The sequence below is a fragment of the Channa argus genome, chromosome 13, assembly GCF_033026475.1.
Source record: "Channa argus isolate prfri chromosome 13, Channa argus male v1.0, whole genome shotgun sequence".
Lineage (NCBI taxonomy): Eukaryota > Metazoa > Chordata > Actinopteri > Anabantiformes > Channidae > Channa > Channa argus.
In genome coordinates this window covers 20,746,710-20,773,994 of record NC_090209.1, presented here as the reverse complement: position 1 = coordinate 20,773,994, position 27,285 = coordinate 20,746,710, and the positions used below count along the sequence as shown (strand labels likewise).

Genomic DNA, 27,285 nt, shown 5'->3' with positions numbered 1-27,285 from the left:
ACTTAAATTATTATCCTAAATTGCTGCCTGGAGGGGCAGTGGCTGATTTGGTAGAGTGGCTGGCTACCGACCACAGGCTTGGAGGTTCGTGTCCCGCTCTTCTCAACCATATGTCGGAGTGTCCTTGAGCAAGACACCAAACCCCCAACAGCCCATCCCCAGCTGTGCAGTGCTGGTCCCCCGAGCCCAGTAGAAATTAGGCAGGGTTGATTCAGGAAGGTTATCTGGCTTAAAAACTGTCCCAAATCCACATGCGACAAATTATCCGCTGTGGCGACCCTGAAGTCACGGGATAAGGTAAAAGGACAAAAATATTTGCTGCGTAATCTGTCACTTATACTATCAGGCAAAAGCTCTATGATGTCTGCCATTTGTCTAAAGCACACCCTACATTATTAAACATCTAAACTTGGATGCAAATTACAGTCACCATATCTTGGCTGGATTTAATTCAAATTTGACCATTTGTTCCACATTTGTTCAAATGTACTATCAATTTGGGAAGCACATTCAAATAGCAAAATAACATTTAAGATGTTTAAGACTACGCCATGGTTTTGTGATGTCTATTGTGTCTGAAATAACTGCCAGTCAGAGTTTTTTCTTTTTTGGATGAATGCCACCAGTTGCAAATTATACAGTTAGGTGCGTCCCCCTTGATAAACCAAAAATTTACTTTAGTCGTTTCTGATGAAGGGACAACTGCAATAAATGAATGTGCGTTAAACATAATGTCTATGAATAAAAAGTTTTTCTCTTTGCTACTTCAAAACAGGGGAATCCAAGCTTTATCACCCAGTTGTAGATACATATGTCAGTATATACACACACACATATTCACAAAGGTTTCTCAACAATGTCCACGCTATCAATCACTTCCCTTCTCCAAAACATCCCATTCTTAAAATTATAAATAATGCCCCTGACAGATTTATTAACTAGCGAAGTGGCGCAGGTGCAGCTCGTAACGTAGTGTCTATATTTCCCAGGACACTTGAAGACAACAGCATTTATTCATCGTTGACAGCTGCAGGAGTTGATGTGATGACGTCTTCACTGTTGGCTCTGCAGGATTCAACGCAACATTCTCACAGTCACAGATAGGTAAAACTCGACAGAATCACCAGAGTACGGAACGGAAGTCAAAATTATTTACGCACACTTTTTGCAGTTTTTTTCAAGAAAGATCATTGCCTTTAGCAGTCAAAGTGCATATAACCCTTAAAAATGTTATACCTGTGCTTGTATGGAGAAAACACTAAAGATAACGATGCAGATGCATGGTTTGCCACACATGGTTTTGTGGAGTTTTAAGTTATAAAAAAAGTGTCCCAAGGTCAATAGAGACTTTTATTTTGGAAGCTCAAACCGGAAGTAGTATATTATCTGGATGGCTTGAACGAGCGTCCTTAGGAGGAGGACGAGGAGTGATTTGCGTTGCTCTAGTCTTTCTAGTCTGTGGCCACTTTCTTTGTTGCTGTTGTCTGCCTTCATTAGGACTGGCGACACGTTTTCTGAGTCCTCTAAACTTTATTTGTTAAGTTTAAAACATCTGGTTGTATATGGCCGAAGCAACGTGAGCCTGAACCTGAACCCGGACCAACTTCTCCCAACTGAACGATGCGAGCGAGCCGACGCGGATTTTATTTGTGGGTTTCATTCTATCTCCCCAAAGGACAATGGGGAAAGAACGTGGATATTTATTGCCATCTTTGACCACGAAAGGTAAGTCGCAAAATAAGTTTCTTTTCCGTAACGTGACGTTGGGGGGTAACGTTAGTGATAAGTCAAAAACTGTACTGAAAACATTACTAGTTCAAAACTGGCTTCATTATCGACACATGTGTTCATAATTTAATGGTAATATCAAGCCCATGTTTGCGCCAACAGATTCGGCTGTTTAAATCGGCGAACGCCCAGTAAACTAAAATAAACTATTAAATTAAAAAAAAAAAAAAAAAAAAAAAGGAACGGTGTTTTCTTTGGCCCGTGTAAACTCTCAGAGGCATAGACAAAGTTACTCCTGCAACGTTAGCCTAGCTAAGTGTTATCGCTCTCCCAACAGACTATTCGGAAGGTTTCACTGTCGGGATTGGAGCAGATCAGCGCAAACCAGGCAGCTAGTGTGGATGACTTATGACATTTTGTCATTTTATAATACGTGAGATATGTACATATGTTATGTAGCTTTTGAAGTGTAGAACATTTCAAATATCGTTCTGTTAATGGAGTTTTGGGGAAAAAAACTATGGCACATGGATTTTTCTGCATGTATACGTCTTATAATGCAGCTTTATTACTAGGAATAAAAGTCATTGGGCCATAAATCTGTCGTGACTTCTACACTCAAATGATCTGCAGGTATTAGTAACATGACAAAAACACTTGAGTTAGTGAATAACTTTAGATTCCACTAATTCATTCAGACAGAAATGTCAAGTGCCATATTTTTCTTCATAATGTGATAGGCTCGGAAAACATGTAAATCTCGCCTAAGCTGTTTTGATTTATGGAAGAATGTGAAACAACTTTAGCTGAGTGATCTTCACAACCGTCAACAAGGACTTGCACAAAGTGATGGAACTTGTTATGATAAAGCGGTCTATGACTAAATGAGGGAGACACAGAAGCTGTTATGATAGCTGGTGAGGAATCAGTCAGTTCAAGCTTGATCTTTGTGTGGCCCTTTTGTGCCGGCATTTAGCAAACCCACATTTCTTTTATTATAGCTTTAACTGTCACTTGTGATGACTAAACGCAGTCATATACCTCACCTAAAACATGTCGTGTCATGTCGGGCTTTGTTGGGATGGTGTCTTGTGGTAGTTCTGTATGTGCAATTAGGTTTAATTTGGGAGCCAAGTGACGGTGGTGAATTTCAGAATTATGGCCTGTGTCTGGTTCCTACATGCATGATTCAGTGAGTTTCACTCAAAATTACAGAGATACATTTGTCCCGATATGACAGAATTATTAACCTCAGCGGACTAGATAGTGCCTCACCTTGCACTTTATCATATCACAACACCTCACAGTTTGTGTCACTGGCCAACTGTATGCCATGGAAAAGGCGGAGCTGATGGTTTTAGATGTCTTTGCAAAGGTTGCTGTAAATAGTGAGTATATTTTAGAAGTTTTCAGTATTTGAATAACCATAACAAAGGTTGACTGTAGTTCATCTAAACATATCTCAAATCAGTGGTTGCAATGTTGCAAATCTCTCTGCACCATAATTATGGACAGTCTGCTGATCCTTCTTCCTGCAGCTCAGGAAACCTAACTCATGCCTTCCTGTACAACATACCGCACACGGACAAATAATGTTAGTGGGTAAGTTTGGGAGTCGCATTGTCACTGCATGGTCTGGCAAAGATTGAACAGCATTCCAGTGCACACATTTAATTTAGGTCAAACCAAACAAAAGCGTCATTTGCAAGACTGACAGAGTGACTGTCTCAGTTAAATTCATTCCCTGACCCCCCCCCCCCCCCATACAGCTCTGTAGGAATGCAGCTCATAGAGTTATTAGAATCATGAGCTGTGCAGTGGAATTTTACCCTGTCTCTCCTTCTCCAGATTCTTCCCAGCCTCAGTCCTGATGTCGACGTGTCCAAATGGTTTAGTTCCAGCGGGCCAGGAGCAGCTAAACATGAGTGTACAGTGACTACGTTGATGTCAACTTAGGGAATATGAGTCCGGCAGTATGCCTTAGCAGAACAGACTTGCAGAATCAACTCTGCCAGTGTTTGATAGCAATGATCAGATGGAGCAAAGCTTTAGATTATAGTGTTTATGGCACAGAGGTCTTAGTTAATCTCTCTACAGTTGTGTAAATTTTCACCTGGCTTCCGAGAAATGGCTCAACTGTCTGATGATTATTCCACTACATAGAGAAGTGTGGTTAAAACGTCTTTGAATCACCAAAGGATTAAAAGAAATCATCAAATTCTTCACATCCATGTGACTTGACCTAAAAATCTGCAATTTCTAGGTATATAAAAGGCACATTTGCTAACAATAAATTTAGATTTATTGCTTCATTGTATCATTGATATTTTTTATTTGTCCATATCTGTCTTGGATGTGAAACTTTGGAATTCCTCAGGACCAAGCGGACACACAGCAGCAGAAAGTGGCAGTGGCAACTTTGGTGCTGTCACTGTTTTTTTTTTTTTGTTTGGTTTTTTTGGTGTTTGTTTGGAAAATCCTAACAGGAGCTTGTCCATCTTGACAGGTGCCTGTCCATGTCTACACCTTGTAGACAACTTAAGAATTGTGTTGCTTTAAAATGAACTCTTTCTGTGTCATCTCTGTCCCTTTGAGTCTCGAGTGTTACCTGACAATGGTTTTAAAAGCAGAATAATTGATAAAAAATTATTGTTTTGTCTTTTTTTTTTTAGGTTGTTTGCTAAAGAAGCCAGGGGTAAAATGGCACTCTACTAGCGCATGAAGACACACAAAGACAGCTACACACCAACACCGGGGTGCTCCAGTTTTTGCTGATCATTTTCTGAATTAATACAAGATTACATGGATTTTTTTTGGGGGGGGACTATGTTTGAAAGGAATTCCCCAATGCATCCACTTATGAAAAATTGAGAGGGAGCTAACACTTGCCCCCTCTCAACATGCTGGCTCTGAGGCTGGAGCAGGGCAGGCGAGGGGGTGGTGAGATTGATCGCCTGCAGAAAGAGGCCCCCTTGGCCTGGCAGGATCGGCAGTCAGGGAGGCCCCCTTCCCATGAGCGGGGCATTAACATCAGGGAGAAAATCTGTCAGTGGGAAGGTCGCAGTCAGCAAGGCAGCAGCCAGGATGCTGGGGTGAAAGCGCATCCTCCGATTATATCCAGAACTCTGTCTGGGGATTTCTTGGCCAACGGATGCCCTAATGACAAATTGAGAGGGGGATTTCACACAAAAGCGAGCCTCCCAAAACCTAAGAGCATGGGCTTAGATTTTCGGGAATCTCCTGCACAAGCTGGACATGGCAAAGCTGGTAGGAAGTCGGAACCTTTGCAGAAATGTTCCACTGAATTTTCAACCACATCCCCGAGACATAAACCACTTGCAGCCCAAATATTTGCATCTCCCATCGGTGAGGCAAACACTGCTAACTCTACAAGCAAACAAACCTTCACTCCTAATAGTGACCAAAAAATAGATCGTATTTTGGGTGTTGAAATTCTTTCAAAATCTCTACCTCTTTCGACTGATGACAATGAAGACATGCCTGCGGGCAATTTCTACACTTCACGGGGTTTCTGGCGTAGGCTTGAGGGAGACAGACTTCTTTGGGAGAAAGGCAGGCAGTCTTCAGGTGAAGCTCCGCCTCCGCCAAAACCTCAGCGAACATTCAAGTATCGGGGAGCCAACAGCAACAACACTGGGCACATGATGCAATGGGACAGCAGATCCCCTCACAACAACCACTCCAACGTAAAGAGGGCGGCCCACCCACCTAGTTTCCCACCTCCTCCTTGTCCGGTTGCAAAGAGTGAGGGGCTTTCAAGACATAAAAAGAACAGGTAGGTTAATGTGAGCACTGATAGAGTACAAATGACTGATTTGTTTTGTCAGTAGACATTGTTTGAAGTATATATGTTCAATGACCTCAAAGATGTCAGATTTAAACAAATGAAGTGGATGTAAAGTGGAATATCTTGCTGTGCTTCCCTACATATGAATTTCTGTATGTTTTTGAAGAAAACAGGACACGACTTTGCTTTGGACTCACAGCTCTAAAGAAATGTTTTTAGGGGAGCTTTGGGGAGGGTACTGTCAGAATCTAATTGCTGGCCTGGGTCCATTTATGATGTCACATGACATCTGTTAGCATTGTTTTCTATTGTCTGGATGTGGCCTAGTTCCCGAGCAGCCAGGGGTCCAGGGTCAAAATGTATAGGCATGCACACACCCTCTGTGTCCCATTTACACAGAGCTAAACAAAACATAACTGTGTAGCCAATGCACACATTCAGCTCAGAACTGATGAGGTGACATCACTTTGAATTATACAATTTAAAGAAAACTGTATAGTGTTAAGATCTTTACAGCTTGTTTTTTAAAGCAAGTCTCAAGTTTCAAAATCAAACTAGCTTTCACTAGTAAAGTCGGAGGTTGTGCAGTTGCAGCCTTTCTTGGTGTGGTATGACTAGTAGTTTATTGTGGCTAATGTTAGCAAATGTTGCATAGACACTGCACCACAAACCATATCATTGAGCCATCATTGCTAACCTATAGACACTTGTGCAATTCTCACGCAGCTTTTTTATTCTGTCAGAGATCACAGAAATAAAGTAAACACTCCTTTTATTTGCTTTTAGTCACATAGTCAAAGCCTTAAACCAGTAATCATTAGTTTCTCATGATTTAGGAGAGGACTTGTGTTGTGTGTACACTCTCAGCTGCCAAATTATCAGGTATATGTAGCTATTATTTACCTCATCTACACCTGTTGGGTTTGGCTGAAATGCAGAAACGCCTTTTGTAATGCAGTACTGCGACTAATGATAATGTGTGACGTAATGATGTAAGAGAATCCTTGGCAATAAAGGGAAGATTTACTGCCCTATTATCCTGTAATTGTGAGCATGGTGGTCTGTTTCTTAGATAACGTACTTCCTTTAAGTAGCTTTATTCTATTAGCAAGTCTCTCCAGGAAGTTGCAATGTCATTATCGTGACAGTTAATTAAATCCCACATGGTTTCAGTGTGACCTTCTAGTGATTATTTTTTTAAAGTCCAGCATTTTAGGTGCATTAAAATAAAGGCGTGCAACCTCCTTGAGGGACTGATTAGCTGTGCTCTTAAATTCAGTCAAAACATCGACTTTTTAATTTTGCCCAAATCTTCTCATTATACTATTATACAGTATTGATGTAAGTTGTGTGAGCCCTTTTGATTTCAGTTGGTCAAAATAAGGTCTTTGATCTCCAGTCTTTCATTCTTCCTGTCATTTCTGAGCATGATGATCAGTTGAACAAGCCTCCTTTTCAGCTGCCATTAATCCCTGTACATTAAAAAATACCTCCATGGGGCTGGGCATTATGTCACACTGAGCATGACTCACACCACAGTTCATTAAATGCCTTTGAGAAGCTACTAAAATCAGACATACATTTAAACTCTGAGGGGTAATGTAAACTAATAACTTAACAATAGCTGTTTGTTTTGTTTTTTTAAGGCTTTCAGAGAAGGAAAGTTCACCTAGCAGTGTCCTAATTTTCATTCTGACAAATATTGTGCCAGTACCAACTGATATGTTTATCACACTTCCTTTAGACATCCACATCAGGAATTTATTAGTGAACATAAGGCAATGGAGTGAATAAGATGGTTATAGTGGCTGTCTTTAGGACAGTATCCAGGCCCCTTTTTCTAACGGTGTTCCCTTTCCTTTCTACCATAGGAAGTCCTTTGAGTATGAGGATGCAGCTCATCTCACTGTGAAGCAAGAGCTGCCAGAACGTGAGGCCAGGAACTCAGGCCTTTACCACGCCTACTCTGACGATAATATTTACGAGGACATTGTCTGTAAGTCAGAGTTCCTTTGTCATAAATGCTGAAGGTGAAGCTGACTGAGAATGAACTTGCAGAGCTCTTGATCATTACACTAAATGTCACGCAGTCATTTCTTTCAGTTTCCTCAATGTAGTGCCTTTTAGAAAGACAAAGACAGGAAGTCATGAAGACCATTAGGTGCAAGTTAAGTTCTATTAAATGCATCATTTACAACTTATTATGTTATTATAACAGAGCCTGTTAAAGAGCTGTGATGTATAGCACTGGACAGGCACCAATTAACTAATCTGGGAAAAATCACAAAAGCAGAGAAGTATGCCAACAAAAAAGATCCCTGTTTTCTGACGCTCATTCTACAATTTTTGTCAAGTATTTTGGTGTGTCTACAAGACAGTGATGGTATTATTAGATGACTTGCAATTGCAGATAGTCTGGATTATCCAACCAGTGCATATATGTCCCTACGTGACATATATGCACTGGTTGATTTGTTTTGTTTTATGCATAGTGTATGGTTTGAAAAAAGAAATGTTTTTCCTTAGCAAAAAGTGGGGTTGTTTGTTTGATATAGGGCCACTTCTGCTCAGTTGTCAGTTGATACAATTGTGTTAACTGCCACCTAATGTTCCCTTGTTCACAAGAAGTTCTTACAAAAGTGCAGGAATTCTGTATTGCTGTTAACTGAACTCCAGTGGCAGAGGTTCGACCACCCTGTGTCTAACCTCTGCCGTGAAATGTATTTGTGTCAATATCTATTGAATAGTTATTTTGCAATTGATAGGTTTAAAATGTCACTTAAAGTAAATTATCGAAACGCAAATATAAAACACAAAAATGAGACTAAATCGTGGTTCAGTATGGATGTGGAAAGTCTGAATTTTTTTCATCCATAACCGACATCCCACTAAATTAGTGATATAACAGCAAAGCTAGTGAAATGTTTCACTGTATACAGCCTATAAAACATCCAGGCGGCCTATCTAATCTTTACCATCTCGCTTTCATTACTTTAGGTGAAGTGGCCAGAGAGAGCCCCTATGAGGATGTCAAGCTCTCCCCTATGTGTCTCCCTATGTCTAGGCCTCCAGCCCCAAAGGTAATGAAAGATGTCCCATTTATGTCTCCCTCTCACACTACGGAAGATCTATATGAATGTATTAAATGATCCCAGCCTAGCTGAGTTTGTAAGGGAGGAACAAGGAAGATATTAATTTCCTAGCATGTGATTATCTAAAACCAATTTACCAAGTGATAACTGTCTTCCAGCTGCCTCCTAAACCCCAAACGTTGCAAGGCTATGCTACCAGAGTGGAGAGGACGGGGTTCCAAGCCCTAACAGCATCCAAATCTTCAAATATTACAGATACTCCCAAAGTAGCTACACCCCAGTATACAAGCACTCAAAAAACGCAGAGGACACCTCAGGTAAATGTAGTTGAATCTTGTGTTTTTCAGATTTCAGATCCATTATATATATGGAATGGTTGACTGAGGTTTTTATTTATTTTCTTTTTATGTTTTCCATACGGCAGTACAATGGTATGCTGTGTACTTTGTCATGTTACGCTGGAAACAAAAAAAGGGGTGGTGTTTTGTTGAGCAGGAAGGACAAAACGCTGAAACAAAATAGATAGTGGTAGAGCAACATGTTCGACTGCTTCATTAAAATTCAAACAGAACGCATGCATTCAAACCTACAACTTGTGGCAGTGGGAAGACTGTGGACAGGGAGGGACTCTAACAATGAGGTATAGTACGAAAACCAACTTATTGACATACAGTAGCGGTAAAGGAAACAAGCAGAAATTAAATATAGCTTCAAAACCCACATGACTGCAGGTTTACCAAATAAACAAGGTGATTTTTGGATGGTATTTCATCATTACCTGGTTATTTCTATTTAGTTTATGTAACTTTAAAATGATCATTTAGAATGTACAGGACATTTAAATAGTAAGATTTACTTGAAAACTCCAAAAAGGGTCAGTCACAACACTTGTTTCTGCTTAATAACAGTGCCTTAATCTTAGTAGGAAGGTTCTAGTTTCTAGTTACACTGTCATACAAGTTCGCCTCCTCAACGGACAGTCTTCTGTACTTCCTCTTAAAGATAAGTTTGAGTTTCCTGACAAGTCCACTATGAAAAAGTCAACTGTGTTCATTCAATGCATTAACAGAAAAATGCAGGACCGAAGGGGTGAACATGCTTAAAATGTATTATATAATTATGTACTTAGTGGCTGCTCATGATTCCATGTAATAATGGTTATATAATGGATGTGAAATTATGGTGGTGACAAGTACCTGTGTGTTGTACATCACAGTACGTTAACAAAATTGAAACCATCTTTGATGACAAGCGAGGGAGGAAGAAAACGAAGAGCCAGGCTGTGTCAGTGCGAGGTAAGACACGCACGTATGCCCAAATGTCATATACATCAACAGTTCAGTAAGATTAAGTTTAGCCTCTTGGTGGAAATACACAGCTTTTGATGTTACACGCAAGGCCAGCTGCAGTAAGCAAAGCCCCTGATTATAAAACAAAGACTGACTGTCTGCATCTGATTATTCCTTCACAAGTCATTTCCATTCTTCTGCTTCTGCCTAATCCCCCTTCTTTAATTCATATCTGCAGAGGAGACCAGTGGGACAGAAAGTGACCCTGAGGACAACACCAAAGGTATCAACATACCATGTGTGATGTCCTTTTATCCCAAGTGTGTTTTGTAGATTAAAAGTTTGGGTGTACGTATACATATATGAAGTAGGAAATCCTTCTGTCAGCCTTTATTAATCAAGTGCAATACAAACATAATAGGAAAATAGTTAGCCCTATTAGGAATGAGCCATCAAGACTATCATATCCATTTGTTATGTTATTACTTACAAATGTCTCCTCACATTGATAATTTTCACTGTTATTTTGAGCTGTATATATTGTACCTACTTAAAGTGTATATACTGTGCTGTGAATATACTGTAAACCAGTGTGTTTTCTGATATTTGGAAGGCAATGACATGAATATTTGATTCAGCCATGCCATCAACACTGTACTAGCAAAAGTTAGCGTGCCTCAGATATTCACGTTCTAAATGTAAAAACGAATATTTTTGCTCTGCGTTGTTTACTATGTTCACTATCTTTATTTAGCACCTTAACATGTTAACCTTTGCAAATTGACATGTTTAGTCTTAGTATTCAACTTAATGATGGTGCTGACAATTTAATAACAACTCAATCATCCGGCTACTATAAATGTCTGCGCCAGGTTTTCTGTGAATCGGTCAAATAATTGTGTATTGTTGTATCGTTCGGTTCCAAAGTTCTGTGATTGGTGAACTGTAATTTCAGTTTAGCCTCAACAGTGAAGTTACACAAACCAAATCCATGTTTAAGCAACATTTATAAATGTGTAACAAACTGTGACAAAGTAACACTGCTGTTGAGAAATACACCATCAGATCCCATGTATTTAGTGATCCAGTAACCTCATTCTTCATATTGCCCTACTGTGCTGGATTAGCCATGTCCCAGAGCAAGCATTGACATATCATCTGACTATGTGGTGTCCAGCAGGTTCCAGGAGATCAGTTTACGTCCAGTCTACACTGAAACGTCGACCAGGCTACCGTACCCTGGAGAGAGACCTGATCCAGCTGCAGCAGCAGCAGCTTTTCCAAATCTTCGTAGTGGTGTCGCTGAGAAAAGGGTCATCAGGAAACCTCTACTCTCCAGAAATTACACAGCAGTTCCCCAAAATGGTGGGGAAAAAAACCTTGTCAAGATTTTACATTTAAGTGTTTTATGTTAGAATTAAGGGAAGTTGATTCTTATCTGTAACGAGAAGTCTTTCTGCTGGGGATTTTTAACAGGATTGCATAAGTTAAGGGCTCTTGTGAAAGGTAGTTCCTTTTACTGCATACAGTAAATGTTTTAAAATACTGTACAACTTTAAATAAATAAAATCTAGCCATCGGTCAGCAAAACGTTTTATCTCTGGTACTTAAATATGCTAGAGAATTGAACCTTCTATGACTCCTTCTTATTTTGTAGTTACTTTTTTGAATGATTTCCATAGAATCACATTATATTGCAATAAAATGACCAGTTATTTCACCCCATGTCCAAAATAAAATCACTTGAAGGATGTCAGTTGGAGAGCTGTTGCTGTAATGATGTCCTTCTGTTTCAGTTTGAGAAGTCCTCCCGGATCTCCAGAGAGGCTGAGGATCAACTCAAGGTCATTCCTAAGTTCTGCTTTCCTGATTCACAGGACTGGCAACCTACCGCAGACATGCCAAGGTGAGCTCACACACTACAGTAATATTTTTATCAGCCTGCTACATGTACTGAATGCTGCCCAAGACAGTGATGTGGTAAACACGATGTTTTTTTTTCATACTATCACTTCCTTTGTTTCTTGTTTTGTTTTTGTTATACACAACATCCACATTCTTTAAAAAATATAGTTGTTTTTATCCATACAGGGTTTAATTTAGTTTCATCACTGGAATTTTCAGTGCTCACCAATTGTGTGTGTGTGTGTGTGTGTGTGTGTGTGTGTGTGTGTGTGTGTGTGTGTGTGTGTGTGTGTGTGTGTGTGTGTGTGTGTGTGTGTGTGTGTGTGTGTGTGTGTGTGTGTGTGTGTGTGTGTGTGTGTGTGTGTGTGTGTGTGTGTGTGTGTGTGTGTGTGTGTGTGTGTGTGTGTGTGTGTGTGTGTGTGTGTGTGTGTGTGTGTGTGTGTGTGTGTGTGTGTGTGTGTGTGTGTGTGTGTGTGTGTGTGTGTGTGTGTGTGTGTTCTCAACTGTCAGCAAAAACAATCCAAATTACCCACGGGGATGATTAAAGTTTCATCTGCTCTAATTAAATCTTTGAGCGCTAAGAGGCACTGGGCATTGTTGTTTTTTCCCCCACTTGATTTTGGTTAATTGTTAAGAGTTGTTGTGATCTCAGCTCTTTTAAAGACATTTCTCCCCTGCCTTTAAAACAATAAAAACTTTCTGTGGTATAAATAGACATACCTATCAATTTACCTTCTTTTTCTATGCTTCTTTCCCTAGAGCTAGTTTTCATTAGGGTTTTTCATTTTTAGATGAAGAATAATGATTTTTACATTCTTATGTTTGCGAAAAATGTTCTTAAATAACTGGATATAAGCAATGCATTGGTGTTTATATGCTGAATCTTGTTTCCCATGTTTTCAGTGAGACCTTCTCCTTTGTCCTGACCGGAGAAGACGGCAGCCGCTGGTTTTGTTACTGCCGTAAGATCCTGGTAAGTGAGGATAAGTTAAACATTTGTGCCTGAATCAGTGACTCAAAGCTCATGTGTTTGTGTGTCTGTGTTGATGTGGCATCCCGCCATGTGCTTACTCAACATCTCGGAGGAGATGTGACTCAGTACTTGTGAATCACAAACCATACCAGTAATGAATCAATGACAAAGTGCAAGAAGAATTTCATCATTTTCCCCTTTTTGCTATTCTCTCGCCTCACAACTAAAAATTGTAATAGTAAAGAGGATCTTCATGTTGTAGCCCTGATTGTGGTCTATTTAGATATATTTATAATTGATTTATTTTGTGGTGTCATAGATATCCCATTACCTGCTTTGTGACATATGAAACCATATGTTTGTCTTTAAGCCCAGTGGAAAAGGGAAGAGGCTTCCTGAGGTGCACTGTATTGTCAGCAAGCTGGGCTGCTTCAACCTGTTTGCAAAGGTAACGTTGCCATACCAACCTTTTTTATAGCGAGATGAACGGAGCAGGATTTGCAAAGATTCAGTGCGAATACTCTTGGAAGTGGGTGAAGCTGTGTTACTGGGATGGAATGAGGTTACACTAGAAGAGACTCTTGAACACTCACTGGGTGTGTTTTCCAAATAAAGAAGTTGCATGCATGTATCTGTGGCCCACCCATTTTGCACTTGGCTGAGTTATTCTAAAAACTGAAGAAGAAGGCCAGGAAAAAAAGTGCAATTACATGGAGCGCTCCCTCCGCTCTAATATTTAGACTTTAATCAATGCTAGTTCCTTTAGGACACACGCAAACACACACACTGATTTGTATGGCTCTGTCTGTCCAGATTCTGGAGGAGGTTGAGAGACGCAGGGAGATTTCCCCAGCGCTGGTTTACCCTTTTATGCGTAGTGTGATGGAGGCCCCATTTCCAGCCCCCGGACGCACAGTAAATATCAAGAGCTTCCTCCCTGGCTCTGGGAATGAGGTAACCTTGAAACCAAAAGAGGAAATGTTAATTAGTAGTTTTGTTCCTCCTAAATACTCCTTTCTGCAGACTCTGTGCCTTAGAGTCTGTGCAAACAAAAGGGATAAGCTACTTCAGCTTTGAAGGGTTCGTGTTGGGGCAGCTATATATTGTATGTTGTAACAGTCAACTGTAATCAGTTTAGTCATTACTGTTTATGGACTCTAAATAAGTGAAGTAATGACCACTCCCATTTAAAAAAAAAAAATTGGCAAAAATCACAAATTTCTTCTGAGGTGGCTTAAGTTTTAACTTCTGCGGCTCTAAACATATTCTACCAGCCCATTGTCCTAAGCAACACTCGTGTATGTAGAACGTTTTTGCTCATATAACGCGTCTAGGCTTTCATTGTAAATAAGTCCATGTGCTCGTTTCGTTGCCAGGTACTGACTTTGTGTCGACCAGTGGACTCCAGATTAGAGCATGTGGACTTTGACAGTCTTTTGCAGTGTCTCAGTGTCGGGAAACTTCTGCAGGTCTTCGCTTCCCTTCTGCTTGAGAGGAGGGTCATCTTCATCGCTGATAAACTCAGGTACATCTGTGGTGACACACTAAACACTGCAGGGCCACTTAGCCATTTGAAAATATCCAAGGTAGATAATTTAGCCTCTGTCCCTCGTGATGTGTGCCAGCTATAGCTGCTTACATTTACGTCACGCAGACCCAGTGCAAGTATTATCTGTGTGTACTTTGGCCTTAATCTGCTGGTTCAAGCTGTGGCAGAGTCTCAGTGGCAAGCTAGGTCAAATTTATTTGTACAGGCAATATCACTTACAGTACACTGTCTCAATACAATGCACATAGCTACAATAAAAACAAGTCTTGCAAAACACAAGAATATAGCATTTAACAGATAATCTATCCTGGATTTTGTAAAACTTTTTATTTGTTACTAGTTGTACTACTAGTTGTACTACTAATTTAAATAGTTATATGCTTATTAGACACTGATGAAAATCTATGAGTGCAAAATATAGGTGACATAATTTTCCACGTGCCTAAGGAATATCTGTTTAACAATGTTGAGCACAGTGTCTAAATCAACAACTTAGAAGTTGTGATGGACTCATATACAACAGTTAACATGTTACAAGTAGTCTAAAAGTAAAAAGGTTCAAAAAGTTTTTAAAAGTATTTGATTGACTTAATTATTATATGTAGTTGAGAAATTGGATTAGTTCCTAAAATAGCTGGGTTGAGAGTTGTTTGTCTTGCTGACTATAAGAGAAGCTGAGCCAGGAACCTTAAGAACAATGATGAATGACTTGTCACTTTTTAAATCAAGAAGACAACAGGGAACGGTTACAAGTCTAGTGTGCTTTGGAAAGAATGCTGAGCTTGACACAGCATTTCCCACTGAAGGGGAAAAAAATGTAGCTGCAGAAATTGAACAATCAGAAGGAAGTGGTGTTTCACAGTATGTAGGCAACTGACAAAGTGTCACCAGAAAGTGTTTACCATAGATAAGTAGGATTTCTCGAGACTTTAACATACAAGTATAGTACTGTTCTGTGAAAACTCAAACTGGAAAAATGTGGTGGAGAATAAGAGGTAACCTGACATGTATTTGTATTTGATATCTTGTGTTATCTGATCTGTGTAAAGTCAAAAGTGTTAAATCTTTCCTTTCCCAATCTTTACTGCAGTGTGTTGTCTCGGTGTAGCCACGCAGCACTGGCCCTGCTGTACCCGTTTACCTGGCAGCACACATTTGTGCCCGTGTTACCAGCCAGCATGCTGGACATCAGCTGCTCCCCCACCCCCTTCCTCATTGGGGTGCTGGCACCTTGCCTGCCACAGCTGCTGGAGCTGCCCATTGAGGAGGTCAGTCTGAATTCTGTTTCCTTGTTTTAGTAACATTCTGGCAGTATATTCACTGTATATTCTGAAATAGTCATTATGGCATTCAGACAGTTTATGAAACATATGCAGGCATTTATTTATATTTTGATATTTTCTTTTTGCAAAAGTCACACAGTTGGAAACCGGCACTCTTTCTTCTATCTTCCCAGGTGCTCATTGTGGATCTGTGTGCAGACAAGTTTGTTATTCAGGTTTGTACACATCGTGTTGTATAATGACAGGTGTGGTCCCGGTACGAAATATGGCTTTGTTTACACTTGTCTCATATTTACATGCAGAGAAGTTTGAGGATGACTTAAACACTGCACGGATGAAATGAGGCAAAAGAAATGTCAAACACGAGGCTGTTTTGCAGCTCGTTCAGAACTTCACCTTTTTTATTCAACAGTTAATTTCCAGTCTATTCAGTTAATGGTATCTTATTTATTTTATATTTCATTTAGTCCCTTTAATCATTGTTAATTGAGGTGAAACATGAACAGATGTAATTATAATAATGCTGGCAGCTTTCCCCTTCAGCACCAAAGAAACAAAGTGTAGGTGTGATATTTGGATTGTACACCCTTTGTGTCTATGGTCCAGGAAGGTGAATTTGAAAGGAGTTATTTTCGAAAATACTTTGTGGTTATTTTTGACGACCTGATTCAATGATAATCTATGGTGACATTTATCAATCCCAGAGCAATGCATGAAAAATTTTCCTATTTTTAGTCAGAAGCACATTTGCCAGTATTGGAAAACAAATTCTCAGTAAGAGTATTGTATTCTGTCACAATAATGATATTGTGACCTTTTCTTGTGTTGTCTGACAGCTCGGTGACGAAGACTGTATCCTGCCCAGTAAACTTCAGGCAGCACTGCAGCAGATCCTAGAAGAGAGGGAAGGTATCCTGAGAGAGGAGGCTGGGGAAACATGTGAAGGTTGGTCCTTGACAGGTCTCCACATCACCAGATCTGTAGTGCTAAAGAAAATTTGCAGCTCCTGTTTTCCAACAGCGTAACATAACCTTTTTCTTTTTGTTGAATCTGTGATCAGGCCGTATCTAGAATTGCCAGTTGCACAACATGCCTGCAGTGCTGATTACCTGCAGACACCACAAATTCAACTAGTCAACTAATGAGATGTTCAGGGCATTGTTGTTGTTTAAAACGATAATTATCAAATTACTTGTGCAAGGACGTTTCAATTCTAAACCTATGATGTACTGTAAACACGTCTTTAGAGGATTTCTTATGGATTTTTGAGTCAGTATTAATACAACATTAAACTGTCTGTGTGTGTACATGACAAAAAGTCTTGAACACTGTAACTTATCCCGCTCTCAGAGTGGCCATGCTGCATTTAACCAAGAACAAAATCACGTTGTAAAAGTCCTCGTTTGTTGAAATAAATGCACTTTAAAGTTTAGCAGAGACTCATGTAGCATCTGTAGTCCCACAAAGTTAAATTGAGTATGTATTAGGGCTGTGCAATGTAACTGTGTATAGTATATCAGGTGACAAGGGAAGAACGCCTATCGTTTTATATTGTGCTTTTTCGTATTGTGTTGTAAATCACTCTTTGGCAGATGAGGAAGCTTTATTCTGCACTGTGTGAATGCAGCAGTGTAGCAACACATACGCATGGGGGAGAGTTAAGGCAACAGAACTAGCATTAGAAACATCCATTCTGATGAAATGTTAGAGGTTATGCTCATTTAAGAGAACGTACTGCACACTTGGATAACTTAGTATTAGTTAACATTAGCTAGCAACACAGCTACAGCTGCTGAGAGTGTATTGGCAGCTTTCAACTGCATGAGCACCACCTTAAATTTTAGTACAACACCTTTAATTAATGGATTTGGTCTCAATCTTGTGGTGACTTTAATTACATGTTGTAGCTTTTACTTACCACAATAGGAGATCTGCAAAATGCTGAACTGCAGCAGAGTGACACTTTGTCTGTGTGAACAAAAAGAGGGATATTTACCTTCTCGGTGAGCATCACGGCCAATGTGGGAAAACAGGAAGTGTTATGAACATCATCACATGCATATTGTAATCTCTATACTGTAGTAAGACCAGGTTGTTAGTCCTTCCTTAATTTAAATTGAGTCTGTAGTAGTACTTATGAAAGAAATAGATCTGTTATTAACCCGTTTGTCTTCATCCAAAATGTGACCCGCCCAGGCCAGCATGCCGACCTCAGCTCTCTGGTGTCGGAGGGTTTTGTGCGGTTCTTCGTGGAGCTAGTTGGTCACTATCCTTTCCATATGGTCGAGTCCTCCAACGGAAGCAGAGAGCTCCAGCGTGATAACTTCCGCAAAGCTCATCCCTCCAAAGGAGTCCGCCAGTTCCTGCAGCTCTTCATGGACACACAGATGTTTGCTGGCTTTATTCAGGACAAAGAGCTGCGAAAGGGAGGAGGAAGAGGTAACACATTTAAAGATAACAGACATGGCATTATCAAACTGCTAATTGTGTATAATTTGAACTGTTTTCTCTGTTCCTATTAATGTTGACAAAACAAAAGTTGTGACACAGTTCAGATACTTTCACAAGTTCAATAGAAATATTAATGAGTGTTACCTTGAGAATCTTTTATGTTGCTTCTTAAGCTACAACAAAAAGGAAAATGGCAAAAATAACAATATTCAACCTATCCACATGATCTTTTGACACCATTCTAGTTCTGATTTTTGTGGAGAACCTTCAGTATAAAAACATTAAACATCATCCTAACAAAATTTCTAAGTTATACATTTCCACATAATCTATTAAATGTACTGTTTAGTAAACGAGGCATATGACCTGTAAGGTAATGGGGTGACTTTGATTATTCTTTGGATGCAAACAAAAGAATAGTTAAATATAAAGAAAGTCTAAAGATTGTTTTATTTTAATTAAAGTTTCTACTGCTGCACATATTCTGTCTCAGGTCTCTTTGAAGTCAGAGTGGCCGAGTATGTGGACTCGTACCCTGAGCCGGAGCCAAGTGGTGTAAACAAATTTCTTAAAGGACTGGGTAAGTGCTGTTCTACCATCCGACTATTTCACTTTTACATTTTAAAGTTCCAACAGCCAACTGATTCTCTCCCCCTTCCTTTATTTTTAGGAAACAAGATGAAGCTCCTACAAATGAAATAGGATCCAACAGCCTGGCTTTTAAAGGAGAGACTTTGTGATTAAAAACAATACTTGTTGCTGCTGGAATAGCTGAATGTGGGTGAAAGTCTTGTGTCTGGATGCGAGTGAGACAGTGAAGAGTCGGACTATAACGTTTCATAGGAGAAAAACTGGAAACACTTCTTACATTTTTTTTTTCTAGCCTTATTTTAAGAAGCCTTGAGGACAAAGTATGGAAACCTTAAAAAAAAAACACATTCCAGCTAATTAACCTCAGTATCAGCCTGATTGTGTACTTTTAACTATGTAGTTTTTCTTTTTGAATGAAAACATGTTTACTAGGAAGACTTCTCAGTTCTACTGAACAAAAAAAAGCATTTTATAATAAATGCAACTTGTTGCATTTCAATCCTTTGTAACTACATCTAACTGAAAATACTGTGTGGTTACAATTAGATGCATGTTTAAAACACACAAAAAATGACATCTTTTCAGCAGAAAGAGGGGAAAAAAACAGTTTACTTTTCTGTCTTTTCAAATTAAGTGCAGGTTAGTGATTTCCGATCAGAACATCTGGTCTGGGATCAGTGTTTAAATTCAGGTTCAACTATTCTAAATACGTATATACATTGTAAAGCAATTAAATCAGTTTGTCTTTTGTCCGTAGCTCTCTGCCCCTGTTAACTGGAGTTGTACATTTTATTCTATATTTTGCACAATGTTGACAACCAGTGTACAGTATTTGAAATATTTTTGTATTAAAGCATGTGTCTGTATACTTTTTAAATAAATGGGTTCCCAAGGATGGTGTTTAATTCGTGACTATGCCAACAAATGGCTTGTAAACTGAGTTGCGGAGCAACTCTGCATGACTGTAGTTTGTCTGGCAGTCGTTAGGGTTCGGTACCTCTAAGAGCACTGAAACGGGTTTTCTTTTGTAGGTAATATTTTGCACGGTGAAGTGTGGATTTTGTCATCTTCTAAGTTGAAATAAACATTCTGTATTATTAATAGATTTCTGAACAGGAGGAAATACTTCAGCAATTGTTTGACTGTACAGTGTTTTAGCCTTCTTAATAGAAACGACCAACCAGCTAAATAGGGAAATTTGCAATAAGGAAATAACATTTCAAAAGAACAAGCTGACTCTTTTGCTTAAACGAAAAAATCCTATTGTTTTAAAGTTCAACCAAATTTTATGCTTTAGCCTTCACATGTTTTGTCGAGGGAATCATTGAAAGCATTTGTGTGTTTGTTCTGATGGGCAGAGTAGTTTGATCTAATGAGCTGCTCATCAGTACAAAAACTGTTATTTCAGAAAGTATCACTATAATTTTATTTCTTTTAGCATATCAATCTACATGATATAACCCATAATCATAAAGTTAAAACATATTTTCATCTTTTAATGTATTAAAATATTAACAGGTGCTGGCAGTCTAAAGTGTGGCCAGGGGGCAACCTGAAATGCTGTTATATGCTTGTCCGGATTTTTGCCTCAGCAATAAAATGATGGTGAGATCTAGAGACATTATAGCCATTTGCCCTGATATTCAATAAGAATTTGGGGACAGTTAATACACAATTGTGTGTCTAAACTGTTTCCAATCAATGCAGGTAATCGCAGGTGAAATCCAATCAAGTTCTGGAAAAGGGAAAATGAAAACAAGCAGGATGCACCTGACCACACTCCACACTTCCTCCGAGAAATCTGTTTTGATTTATAATACATTTACAAAAATCTAAAAACAAACCTGTTTTCTGTTTGTCATTATGGAACGCTGAATGTAGATTGATGGGCAAAATAGCTTTTTTTCTCTAGTTTAAATTGAATCCACAACGCATAGCGAAGGTGACCAAACAGATTCTGAGGCCAATTAAATATTTCAAATTTGTTTTTGTTTGTCTATCGTGGCCCTGTACAACAGTAGAAAGTCCGTTTTAGAAAGTGGTTGACTTTACATAAAATACATCTCTATTATGTTTCCCATCTCCCAGTTTTCTTTTTATGCACACCTTTCACTGATGTACAGTACAAAAATCCTGGTCAGAAGTCTGTTTGCATGGTGTTCACTCCATTACAATTAACAGCATAATATGTAAAATAGCTTCCTGGATTGCACCTCTGACCTCTCAAATCTCATTATCTCCACTGTAAAATGATATCTGAAAGCTAAAAAAGGATAAACCTGAATAATTACATTTAAATATGGTGTCTGGGATGAGCTGATCTGTACAGAGGGGCCCATCCTCCAGACAGTTACTGTATTAATTGTGTTTTAACTCTCCGATTTCTGAGATCTCCATCCCGAACGTAGACCTATCTCTGACAAGCATTTACAGACAGACATACTTTAATTGGCTGAGCTTTTTGGTAGAAAAGTGAAGGCAGACTCCAGCTCAATAAAACCCCTCTAGTTTCACTAATTTTCTTCAGGACTGGAATTTAAGCACCTAAGCAACATTTTCACAAGTGTTATCATCAGCATGTCCTCATGGGGGCACTGTCCCCCCGTAAGTCCACAACAGCAGAGACGAGTTCAGTCCAAGACACTGGCAGCTTTCCTGGAACGTCTGTTTCATTCATCAACACCAGTATCTCAGATGTAATGCTTAGACTGTAAATAACTCCGGTATTTTGGAAGAAGTGATGGACATTTGCCAAACTGTTAGCGAAGGGAAAATCACTACTGTTATCAACTAGTTATCATTTCCTCCTAGCAACCCCTTTTACATGTTTAACACTAGATGTCAAGGTAGGAGTACGGTATTAAAAATGTCCATTTCTTATTAGAGTACATTAAAAAAAAATAAATCCTGTCTAACTGTCAAAAACCAAGAGTCATCGGGTTCAGGCTAAAGGAAAAACCTGCTGAATGTAGACTGATCCACAGCTGAAAACAGGCACTTTTACATCTGTTTAAGTAAAAATCATACTAGAACTACATATCCAAGTGGTTTAAGGACATCATTTTTGGCTCTAAAATCTAAAATTACTGCAACTATGGCATTTATTTTAAGAAAAAAAAAAAAGAATCTTTGGCAGGTCCCATGGGCTGGAGATGATATAAACATGGTGAAATACGTGGATCATTTCATGGAATTTGTGGAAAATATCCAAACGCATACGACACTGCCAGGCTGTTAATGTTACTGTTAATGTGAAGTATTTTCCACTAAGTTGCTCTTTAAGACGGTTCTATTTCAGGCCTCATGAGAGACTTGATAAATTAAATCAAGGCCAATCAAATAAAAAAAACGCTTTGTTGAATACACTCAGTTGGCCTACGATTTAAATGTTTGTTTACTTTCCAGTTCATTTTGTTTTAGACACTCTTCTTATGGCACATTGTCACTCAGAAAGCAGTTTTCGAGGTCCCTGGAACATTTAGTGGCTGAAACAGGTGAAACTCCCCATGCACATGCTACATACACACTGGTACGTTCAGGGGGCACCGGGACAGACTGGGATTGTTTATTTAACCTTGACTAAGCTGAAGCTGTCACAGTTTCACAAAAATCCAAACAATTTCTTGGTTCACACACATACACTGCCATTAACTAGCTGTATCTCCCTCAATACACACTACAAGCAATAAAGATGAAGAGACGCAGTGCTGCTGAGAGTACTCATGACATGAATACTACACCACTACTACTTATGCAACTAGTACCTACTCTGTCTACTGTCACTGCTACGTCTGTGCTTCCACACTACTCATCTCCGGGATACTGAAGATTCACAGTGGTAGAAAGTATGTCTACTGAATACTGTACATTTTTCATTTTCATTTAAAAAATACTTTGAGAATATAGACAATTTTATCTTACTGCATGTCTATTACTGCACAAAGGGAAACACTGAACTTTTTACTGCAGACCATTTATCATTTAAATGAAGCTTCTCCATGTTGTACATGAAAGGTAAACTTGGAAGAAAGTAAAAGAAATGACTCAGATTCTGTGTGGAAGATCTTTGTTTTCGCCTGCTATTCTACCAAATTAATTGTTTCACTAACCCTGAGATTTATCTTGGAGAACTGGAGAAGCCTTGGCTCCCGTGCTGGGAACCACTGGACCAAATTGCCCACAGTCACCCTAAACAAACTAGTTAAAACTACCGTAGCTACATTGTTGCATCAGTTTTACCATCTAATAATGCCCCAATAACTACATTTGAATGAATACTTTAAGTATATTTTGGAATGCTGACAATCCATTTTCCCGCTCCTCTTTAAAACATGACTTTATCAGTTGCTCCACAGTGTTGTTATCCAGCCTTACACCGGCTCTAGTGAAAGCTCTTAAAGCCCTGAGATCAACTTTAGACCTGCAGCTAATTTCAAACAACTACAGCAGTTGCCTGCATGCTGTTGTAAGGACTAATTATCAGAGCCTCGGGATAAAGAGTTTTGGACAGAACAATGAAAGTTATTGACCCATGTATACAATCAATACAGGACTATGAAGAGAGAATGGAAATGTGATCTTATGTGCATCAGCTAAACCATAATACAAATAATAAAGAAGGAGAACTCACTCTGTAAGATACGCGTGAGGAAGCTGAGACCGGAGACACGTGAACTGCGTGAGCACACACCTGAAGTCATTTAACTGATGAGGAGAGCAATGAGGGGGTAAACTGTCTGTTCGGCCTCTGGGGGCAGCATTCTTTGGGTTGATGGTTGGACCCTTAATGTTACTCACTTTCACCCTCAGAAATACAATATGAATCCAAAGAATCTAATAGTAAGTAATATTTTTAAAACAAGTGTCCCATATTGTTTTGGTACATATTTTTACACATATTCCAGCTCTAGAAAAGTACATCTTACTGCAACTCCTACACTAATACAATTTGTACTGTTACTACATTTAAAGACTGGGAGGCTGGAAAGCTGCTAAGTGGACTGTTTCATCCATTTGCGCCATTTTCTTGGTACTGTGTCCACTTTCTTTATTCACAGTTATGTTACTTGTGCTGCACTTTTACCAAGTGTATGTATTGGTAGTTGGTTAAGTATTTAAGAAAAAAAACACATTAACCATTAAAAAAAACATTAATATAATTATATTGGTGCAAACAAAAAGGTCCTGGAGTCCCTGGAGGTCCTGGGCCTCAGCACAGCTCCCCACTTTGTGCAGTTGGTAATAGAGGCCTGGGGACATTTAATATTTTTTGTATCTCCAACAGCTGACATACAGGACTGTGGATTTTTTTAAATGTTGTTTTAATGGATTTACTGTAATACATTATGTAATTCTGTCTGGGAAGACTCCCACACACAGTGACTGTAATGATTCCTCCTGCACACGATTCCAGTGTTAGGAAAGGAGCTCAGCAAATCCACAGTCCTTGTATTCATTCTGACCTTTAGCCCAAACTAAAAGATATTTCAGCACTATGACTTCGCAAAATGACTCTTGTCTCAAATTACCTTCAGGTGTACTTCCTGCATTTTTTCACAAAACAAATACTGTGGATTTTATCTCATTTTGGACTCAGTGAAACATTAATGACGCATTGATTATGGCACCACATCTTTCTGCATATTCACTCTGAGAAAGCAAGGAGGGAGTGTGTATGTGACAGTGGGTGTTTTTCGCAATGTGTCATCATTTTCCAAGTATGATTTTGCCTGTGTATATTTATGAATATAACAGACGCAGCAAAAACACATCCATAAAAGCCACATGTTGACAGTGAAGGTCAGCGTGTTGGAAAATGATAATCTCACACCAAACAGAAATTGTGCCAATTAAAAAGAAGACCTTTGTTATGGACAGCTATTCTTAGAAGTATGATAACGTTTTAGAGACATGAGAAGCATGAGATTTATTACGTGCTATAAATCGTCTTAGTCATCCACATCCTGCACTGATGAGTGACTTTAGTTAATTCCTTAATGATAAAGAGCATTAGGAACAATTCCAGAATAATATTCCTGTCTTCCTCAATGCGTGACTAGTGTGACTGTTTTGCAGCGGGAGGCCATAAACTAAAGTGGCTTACAGTAAATTGAAATTACTTTATTACAGCGCTGTTAACGAACATTTATGGTGTTTATTTTGTTTTGAAGCACTTTCAAAACTCACCCGACCAACCTCAACATGGCCTAAGAGAAATAGATGACTGGATCATAGCCATGGACGGTCCCCCCTACCCATCCTTTATAGAACCCTCAGACTGAAAGAGACCCAAAATGACTCCAAATTAACCAGTCTGTTTGGGTTTGTCCTCAGTGATTTTCCTCTATTATAAATCTTAACCATTTTCCAACAGTTGGTAGTTATTTTGTGTGTCTTTTGGTGACTTTTTCACAATTTATGGTTATTTCTTCTCTATATATGGTTGACAAGTGTCTCTTCCGTTTCTAATTATAACCATAATTTATTGTCTGATGTTTAAAAAACCTTTTATTACAATAGGAATCACCTGAAGACATGCGCTAAAATAAACTCCAAATTAGAGGTTACACTTTGTACCAAAAAAGGCCTTAAGGTGTAATTTTTAATTTTAAGTCAATTTTATCCTAAAATGAACTCTTACTGCTTATTGTGCTAACATGCAGTGCAGCCCTTTACATCTCACCCATACCATTTATTGGATGTGGGCCGTCCATCAGTGACCTTCCCTTAGCTCCGGCACCTTACTTGTTGACAGTAAAGAGAGGACGCAGGCAGGAAGTGTAGACATGCTGGGCGTTTGATGTACAAACCCATTATTCCATTCAAAATTGAATTCAAAGTCACATAAACAGTTGCATTTTCCGTCCATGCTGGAAAAACTGACGTAATGCTGCTGGTGGTTGCTGAGGTGTAGTGAAGCAGATGGGTGAACAAGCACCCTGAGGTATCTGGTTTCTCCATCACATCTCCAGAAGCCCTGTATCAGCTAACATCTCCAGTGTAGCTTTATCACTGTATCCCCAGTACCTAAGCAATGCTTCCTGAGTATTATATTGTCCTATTATATTATCACATTCAGCGTGTGAACCTAAATTTAATTCCATAAACACATTTAAACTTTGTTGTGCTTGTTGCATATACACTGACTGAGCAAAAAGCTAATCACATTGGATCCTTACTGCAGTGATTATTATGTCTCAGGTGGAAACAACTTATTCAACCTTAACTGATGATATGTGTAACTTATTTTTCTTAATAAACCATGACAGAAGACTTATCGCATTGTCATGAAAAGGTGTAACTCAGTATCAGAATGGTCAAATTACTGGCCTCCATCAAGCAAAGAAAACAATCAAGGAGGCTGTTGAAAACCACTAACCACTGGGGGAGCTGCTATGCAGCTGACCTGCAGGAGCAACTAAGCTGGGGTTCAATGTCTTGCTCAAGGACACTTTGACATCGTTTAGGGTTTAAATGTACGTTAATGCTTTTAAACTTCCCTCTGACTTTCCTATATTAAAACATTTCACTGCTTCTAGCTGAAAAATTACCCCAGATGACATCATTTGAGACGTCAAATGACCCTGATTACAAACTTCGTAATATGAGCAACGAGATGCCATAATCTAAAGGTTCCTCCAAATGATGTCATCTGGAGGCATTTTTGCCCTAAAAGTAGAGAAAAAGTTTAATATAGGGAAATCTGACGAACGGCAATGAATTACATGTACTACTAAAACCTAAGGAAGGAAGTTTAGTATCACTGAATATTTTAATATATTTTAATTTGACAGTGTCAGGATTCATCAATCTCAAATTTTGATGGTGGTTCAGGGAGCACAAGACATGTTCAATCACGGATTATACAACACAGACTCCAAACACTAACCCCATTCAGTATATTTTGGATGTTCTCCCATTCCTCCATCATCAATGCAACTCTGGATGGAAATAAAAGTTGGATAAGTTCATAGAAACACACTGTGCCATAATATGCTCTAATAAATGCTGTAATAAAGCAAAAAGTGGTCCAACACAATATTAGACTGGATTTAGTGTAAGTCCCTGATGAAATACACAAGATAATGACAATTCTGATACTTTAAGAGTTTTCCCAGAGCCATTCACCTAAGAACAACATCTCATCATACTCATCTGGCTAAAACACTAAGAGCACAATAAAAATAATAATCATCATCATTGTAGTAATCAAAGGTATATTCACTTGTTTAATGGTGGTGTTCCACCACAGCTAGCATAGTACTCGTGGGTTCTAATGTGATCATGCATTCAAATAATAAAGAGGTGGACATTACTGACAGTCCCTAAATATTTCATTTTGCACAAGGCCAGCATCAACAAACCACGGTGCACTGCCCATCCTTACCAGTCACCTCAGACACAACACTGTTTGTTTTACCCTGAAAAAAATGCAACAGCACAGATTATGCCCTTGGTGGCTTGGTGACAGAGGGTGAAAATATCATCTTTTCTCTCCAGGGTTTGAGTAAATATCAGGTCGAGTGGAGAGTCATTTTACAGCCTGCAGCCTACACACACACACACAGCTTCCCTGCTCACGTGCATTCCTCCCCAAACTCGAAAGTACCTGCACGT

The 27,285-nt window shown here is 39.1% G+C and overlaps 1 protein-coding gene and 1 long non-coding RNA gene across 5 annotated transcripts; one reads left to right on the top strand and one right to left on the bottom strand.

The window, feature by feature from the left end:
• Positions 1–1,386: 1,386 nt before the first annotated feature.
• On the top strand, positions 1,387–19,564 carry dennd2c (DENN/MADD domain containing 2C). Of its 3 annotated transcripts, none has more exons than XM_067527592.1 (19): positions 1,387–1,725; positions 4,401–5,524; positions 7,408–7,532; positions 8,534–8,616; positions 8,787–8,945; positions 9,845–9,923; positions 10,156–10,200; positions 11,098–11,282; positions 11,714–11,823; positions 12,726–12,795; positions 13,166–13,243; positions 13,609–13,749; positions 14,172–14,320; positions 15,435–15,612; positions 15,801–15,842; positions 16,464–16,572; positions 17,824–18,066; positions 18,572–18,658; positions 18,749–19,564. In XM_067527592.1, exons 2-19 carry the CDS (start codon positions 4,629–4,631, stop codon positions 18,778–18,780), a joined length of 2,811 nt encoding a protein of 936 aa, XP_067383693.1. In that variant the 5' UTR covers positions 1,387–1,725; positions 4,401–4,628; the 3' UTR covers positions 18,781–19,564. The 3 variants fall into 3 exon arrangements, with proteins under 3 accessions (XP_067383693.1, XP_067383691.1, XP_067383692.1); XM_067527590.1 differs by having other exon boundaries at positions 11,095–11,282; XM_067527591.1 differs by lacking the exon at positions 1,387–1,725 and adding an exon at positions 3,842–3,991 and having other exon boundaries at positions 11,095–11,282.
• Positions 15,706–17,924, bottom strand: LOC137139819 (uncharacterized). Of its 2 annotated transcripts, none has more exons than XR_010916399.1 (4): positions 17,790–17,924; positions 17,546–17,595; positions 16,442–16,736; positions 15,706–15,815 (listed from the first exon to the last, which is right to left on the bottom strand). It is a non-coding gene; the product is annotated as an uncharacterized lncRNA (long non-coding RNA). The 2 variants fall into 2 exon arrangements; XR_010916398.1 differs by having other exon boundaries at positions 16,442–16,520.
• Positions 19,565–27,285: the final 7,721 nt, after the last annotated feature.